The sequence below is a fragment of the Sinocyclocheilus anshuiensis genome, unplaced genomic scaffold (assembly GCF_001515605.1).
Source record: "Sinocyclocheilus anshuiensis isolate Anshui unplaced genomic scaffold, SAMN03320099.WGS_v1.1 scaffold4327, whole genome shotgun sequence".
NCBI classification, from domain to species: Eukaryota; Metazoa; Chordata; class Actinopteri; order Cypriniformes; family Cyprinidae; genus Sinocyclocheilus; species Sinocyclocheilus anshuiensis.
Window position 1 is genome coordinate 43,425 of NW_015544801.1, and position 6,949 is coordinate 50,373.

The 6,949-nt window shown below is 36.0% G+C and overlaps 1 protein-coding gene across 5 annotated transcripts in view; it reads right to left on the minus strand.

Moving 5' to 3' along the window:
• The window catches only part of LOC107698240 (serine/threonine-protein kinase MARK1-like), a 66,425-nt gene that overhangs the window by 21,655 nt on the left and 37,821 nt on the right, over nucleotides 1-6,949 (minus strand). For all 5 annotated transcript variants that reach the window (XM_016499214.1, XM_016499212.1, XM_016499215.1 and 2 more), the window contains exon 4: nucleotides 493-541. In XM_016499214.1, coding sequence (XP_016354700.1) covers nucleotides 493-541 — 49 coding nt within the window. The remainder of the gene's footprint in view (nucleotides 1-492; nucleotides 542-6,949) is intronic.

Consider the following 6,949-nt stretch of genomic DNA (forward strand, 5'->3'; position numbering starts at 1 on the left):
TAATTAAATGACACTAAATAAGTAGGGCTGTGAATCTTTGAGTTGCCAGCATTCAAGATTCTGGGTTTTGATTTAATACAAAGGTCATTTTTTACAATTTTTTAATTAAAACTACAATATTTAAATTAAGATGTTTAAATTTTTACAATTCTTAAACAACTTAAATTGGATTTGATACTGTATTTTTTTAATGCATTCATTTAATTTCTTTAAATTATTTTCTTCTTAAATTTTTTTTTTTTAAACTTCCCCCAATTAGTCGTAAGCAAGGAAAAGAAGACATTTAAACTATTTCACGCTCAAATTCAGCATTTCACATAGGAATATGTCATTTACACCATTTCAAAGGTACCAAAAACAGCTCAATTCATTGTATGGGTCAAATTATGATTGAAATAATTGATTTGGGTGGAAGAAAACATAAGAGCAAATAAATACAAATAAAAGTGCAAAATATGGTATTTTAAGATGAATTTGAGCATGATGTCTTACCTATATTAGGATGATTTAAGACCTTCATAATCCTCACCTCACGAAAGAGCTGTGGGTAAAAATAGAAGCAAACAGCATTAGAGAAAACATATTTATCCTTTTGCTTTAATGTTTGGTTACCTGCATATTCTGACTTTGAACTGTGACATTTTAATATTTGACCAAGACTCTCTGTTTAATCTCAGCCAGTACCAAAAACTTACTATGATACAATATGATTTTTAAGCAATAAATAGAACTTGACCTTTGGCAACTTACTTTTTCTTGGTTTTACTGGTTCTTGGCTATTTTGAGTCAGACATGAACAACTCAGTGAACTGTTAAATGGAGAAAGGCTCTGACTGGATCACTGAATCAGTAACTCACGTCCAATTCACAAAGAAATGTTCAGTGTGATTCAGAACTGATTCAACAGGTTCATTGTAAAAATCACCTTGTTCATGAATCAGACAATTACTATTTTGTCTCGGAGCAGAACAGGTCTTGAGTTCTTCTGTTCGCGATACAAAAGAATGATATGTTTTATAGTGAAATATAGTGGAATAAAAAGTGTAATATTAATGTACTTAAACACAATTGTAAAAATAGTTTGTTACTGTCCACACTGCAAAATGGCAAGAGCTTTGTTATAAAGTTGAATCTAGAAGGCATCAGGTTGCTACAATGAGCTAGGGTTGGGTACCGAAATCCGGTACCAATATGGCACCGGTACCTATGTAACCGGTATGTACTAGAACCGAATCCAAACGCAGATTTCGGTGCCTCATTTTGGTGCCATGCCTGAGCGATCTATTGAAATATTTGTCCTCTGGTTCTCCGAAACGGACGTCAGAAACATCATCGCGGCACTGCACGTGAAAAATAATTTCCCGACTGAGAAAATGCACGTGAACTCAAGTCGGAAAGCTCTAATAATACAAATCCAACACATCTTTGTAGTAACGCGAGTGTCCATGTTGTTTTCACATTCCGACTTAAAAGCACAACTCTGGAAATGAGAGCATCCGAGGAGCTCGTGAATGCAGTAATTACACTTGCTCTGATGGCAGCAGGTAGCCTTCCGTTAACTAAGCTAAACATGCTTAAATTAAAATGCCTAAAGCTAAACCTCCCTTGTATTCACATTTCTAAACCTGTGCCCAGCTCAATCCAAGCAGCCGAGTCCTTAATATTTTCAAAAAACGTCTGAAAACACATCTCTTTCATATTCATTTGACCCTCTAACTCTAGCACTCTCTATTCTAATGCTACTTCTAATTTTATCTGCTTGTTTTTTTTAATTAAAAAACTTGACCCTCTAACATTTGCACTCTCTATTCTATTTCTATTCTAATGGCCAATTCATCATTTTTTTTAAAATTTTTTTTTTTAATAAGTATCATTTCAGGCACCGGAACCGTTTTAAAAGTATCGATTTGGTACCGGTATCGAAAAAAAAAAAAAAACGATACCCAACCCTACAATGAGCACCTTTAAGGAAAACCGTGTAGCTTTGCCAAAGTTTGCAAGGCTCGTGGCATTGATTCAGAAATATATTCAAGAGAAGCACTCAGCAGTAAGTGAATCAAACATTCATGAGCACATATACCACACTTCTCTCCTGGATATATATGTTTTCACATTCACCCAGCTGTAAACATCGCATACAAAAATACTTTCCATGTCAATCAGAGTCGTTTCCTGTCTAAATGGCTGGAATAATCTGCAGTCAAATCTACAGTCAAAAACAGCCTGAAGGGTAGATGCTGGATGGACCCTAAACACGACTCCCCGTTCCTCCCCAGTGTCTCTCTACACACAGACGCTCTCCTCAGGGCTCCTCATCCATTCTCTCAGTTTAGTCAAAACAACAGGAGGCCGTTTTTTGCGAATGAGTGCCGCATGAATGAACGAGCGCATCCAGCCCTGTAGCATGTCGTCACACATCAAACTGAGACACGAGACTGGAACAGGACGGGAGACCAAAATATACACCGTACACATTCAAATGTACATCAGCACATAGTGACTCTTTCACCTAGAAATCACACTATAGAGTAGAAGTCGACGGATTGATCGGCCGGCCGATTAATCGGCTGATTTTTGGCATTTTAAAATTAATCGGCATCGGCTGATTGTGCTGCAAATTAGGCCGATTTATAGGCAGGCGCATCTGCGAGGCTGCATAATATGTGTGAACACTTTTATTTTTGTTATTACTTGGCCATTTGACTTATAGAAGTGCCCAGTGTTTCCCATACATTAAGCTATTTGTGGCGGCTCGTCACAACAGACGGACTGCCACAAATAGATTTTCCAAAAGGCTTATACTTCCTTGAATAAACTGAGCACTGCACGTTTCAAAATTAAAATGCAGCGCGGGTGTTTTTATATGAATAAATCTGTGAAAAGAACCGACCGTCTTCAGAAAAGCTTCTGTCATTTTCATTTCGTCTTTCCTGTAATGCCTGATAAAGTAGAGCTTATTTGATTACAGCCGTTACTGGGCAGAGAGTGAATTTGCATTTGCAAGCCTGTGAGAAACACTGGTGTCTGTCAGCAAACATAAACAAAAAGCATGCTTCAGAACTGTTTTGAGAAGGTGCTTAAGTTTTGAGCCATGAATTATTACTCTGAATTAGGCTACTACTACAAATGAGTCTACCCCCCAAGATTACTGCTATAAACATGAGCCGCGTTCAAAAGGTAAAGAGGGAGACGTTGCTACAATTTATAACAATATTTTCAGTATTTCTTAGAGGGCGGGCTTCAAGTATAACTCATTTGAAGTAATGGTGCTTCATATAACATTGTCCAGAGAAACAAGTATTAATGATAAATCCCCTGTGTCGTTTGTACTGGCTACTGTATATGGAAGTGCATTAGCATGGTTCAAATCGTACTTAATTGACCTCCATCAATTCGTAGTAGTGAATGAAGAGGTTCAGTACTAAGGCCGTTACTTTTCACGGTTTACATGATACCCCTGGAAGATATCATCAGGAAACATAGTGTTAGCTTTCACTGTTATGCTGATGATACTCGGCTCTATGGACACTTAATTTCCAGCGATATCGTCGACTTTATTGCACTGATACTATTTAAACTGAACTGAGCTGGATGATGACATCACTGAATTCAATGATGAACTGCCTTTAACTGAAAATTGAGTGTTTACTATTATCATTTTGCATTATTGACACAGTATTTTCCTAATTAATGCTGTACAGTTGCTTTGACACAATCTGGATTGTTAAAAGCGCTATATAAATAAAAGGTGAAAATGAGGAAACAACACCAACTGAAGGAAAAATGTAAGCACTTTGTCAAATATATTACAAAACAGAGCTTGAAACTATTAAAAATAAAGTAAAAATATAAATACTATAGTACATAAAACATATGGGTTACGATGGGAATTTTTCTTTATCCATCAGTATCAGTGAAAGGCGAATATATAAGTGAATATATGACCAATTTTAATTTTTCTAATATATTTTTTAAATTCTTAAAATGCTAATCTTAAAATTCTTAAAATGCTAATTTGTATGATTGTTATTTTATTGTAATAAACCTTTTAAATAAAATAAAATAAAATAAAAATGGGTAGCAGGTTTGCAAGTAACATGACTGTCCATCTATTTTTAATGAAGCTATTATTCCATAGGGGCTGATTAGTTTGGTTTTTAATTCTAAAAACGCAGAATTCTCATTATTTCTCATGATTATTTTAATTACCTTTACACTAACGTTGCTAATATTCAGTTTTTAATATCACATTCTTTGGTAATTAAGTAAACGTTTAAAATGTTTACAATTATTTATGTTTGATAATAGTGTGTCTGGCATTCAGTATGTAACAGTTTTTACTCTAAAGTGCCTTTATTGCTTTTAAATGATAATAAGAAACGATCTGCACCCTATTTGTGCAAAACACCCACAGTGTCACATCAAGAGTGAAAGTGACGAGCGGCCGTCTGAAAGCGAGTCGGGAAGAGCTGCGAAAGGTAGAGAGACCCATCAGCTCCATCAACCACGGGCCAGAAACACCCAACAATACAGTCTGACAGATCAATCTATCTCATTACAAAGCTGTCCGAGAACGCCTTTGTTCTGCAGTGCGCCTCTTCAGGAGCGGGCCGTTTTCAGGGATCACAAACACATCTATGTGGGAACGCCACTCTAGAAAACACCTCCATACAGAGACTCTAGAATTACACCACATGTTTTTTATTTTTTATCTTAAAAAATGATTTAAAAGTCAATCTCTATAAAAATGCAATAAAATGCATAAATCTCATGTTGTTGGGAGTGGAAACTATTAGATTTGTACTGTAGAAATGAACATTTATTAACTGGTTTTAACTGCATCAAATGTCTGCCTCATTTGGTCCTTTTTCTACAGTATAGCAGGAAGTCAGTTTTCATTATTTCTACATGAATTGTAGTGTTGACAGCAATAGCCAAGCTGAACCATTCAACCCTATTTAGCATTTGTTGATAAAGCTAAAAATAAATAAATAACAATTATAAAAAATATACATGTTCAAATAATTATAAATCAACATTTGATCCCAAATTAGTCATTTCTTAATTTAAGCTAAATTGCAACGGTGTTACTTGCAACAGTTATTCTTTGATAGATAGATGTGATCACATTCTGGAAAATGTGACATTATGATGATGGAAGTAACTGTAGAATTAAAATAACTTGTGCAAAGAAGCACATATTATAGTGGTATTAACAAAACAAGTGAATTATTTTGTTCTCTAATCACCATATATCATTAGGTTTGTAAGAGATCTCATTAGCAGGGCAGAGAAGTCTCTTTACATGTGACCTCTGACCTCTGTCTGTCCTGTGGAATGTGTCCTCCCTGTCCTCTGAACAGTTGGAGGCAGAAACAATGAAGGGAGAAAAAGGGAAATCAAGAAGCTGTGTGTTTTTCTTGGCAGTCTGCTCTGGTAAATAATCAGCTTCTATTTTTACAGCCATAATTCTAAAAACAACCACAGCGACATTCCAGTCACACACTGACAAGCGTGTCATTTCCTGTAGTGGGTCCTACAGTGCAGTGTGTTTGACGTGATCACGAGCGTGACGTGTCTGTTTCCTGTCAATGGTCCTCAGAGGCTGAACAAACACACTCAGGACGAATTACACTGTAAAGTGAGCATCACTATGAACAACTACATACTCTACTCTAACACTGCAATGATAAAAATATCAAGGGGAATACTGAAAAACTATGATTTCTGACATAACTGTCCAGCTCTAGATCAGTTTACACTAAAGGTGCGGTCGCATTTACAGTTATCTGGCAAATTTACAAAGGTGAAATCTAGTCATTTCAATAAGAATCCACAAGATCAGGAATTTCGTGAAAGATTTCTCCTGCAGCTGAATTCGCTTTGCTGACCAAAAGGAAGCAGCCTGGTTTGAAAATGACTTTTGTTTGAGTTCTGCTTCTTAATCACTACACCTCTGACAATACAGTAGTAGATAATAGACCTTTTTTCCTGCGATATTTCACCAAAACTGCGCTAATGTGACTGCCCTTGTGGCAGAGTTATGAGCTGTGCTCTGATGCATTTCAGAATGCACAACACGCAAAAGAGTATGTGTGTTTGTGGTGTACAATATGTCTAGGATTGTTATATATTGGTAAGATTTAGAACTTTTGCATCTAAAATTGTTTCTGTTTAATTCATATTTACATTGTGTGGTGTTTGGTAAAAACAAAATAACATGAATAAAAAAAATATATGAATAACGGTTTAAAAAAATACTAACTAATACTAAAAAAAAATAAGGGTAAAAATACTAACGTTATAAGTAAATCTCAAAGAGCATATTAAAATAATAAAAAAGGCACGTCATGACCCCTTCAAATACCCATCATTCACAAATCTCTACACATTATAACTATTATTAGACAAGATTTTGTCTAATTTATAATATTTTCAGCTACCAATAAAAGTACTCTAAGCCTTGTTTGACAAACTGTACCTGTTATTTTTCCCCTCCAAAATCAGCACAGAAAACACAAAGGTCATCAGACTGCGCCTACTAATTATTCACAATGGCGATTAAATGAGAATCCATTTAAGAAACCATCAAACGCTGGTTGAGAGAAGATGGGCACGTATAAGAGCTCATAAAAGAACAATGACACGGAGGTTGTGCAATGCTCTCGTACATGCTTTGGTTAGCCGATAGCAATTAATCACATGCAGTGCTGGCTGGGTAAGATTCTAGCAGAACCGGCATCTTCATCGCTGAACACTGATTCTGGATGAACAAGCGTACTGGAAGAGAAGTCATGACGTTAGGCGTTTAACAACATGAAAAAGTAATTGGATGATCCCTATTGGGGGAGGAGGTAAAACAACTGTATTTACAGACGAGTGTGAGTGTGAGTGTGTGTGTGTGTGTGTGTGTGTGTGTGCGCGTGTGTGTGTGTGTGTGTGTGTGTGT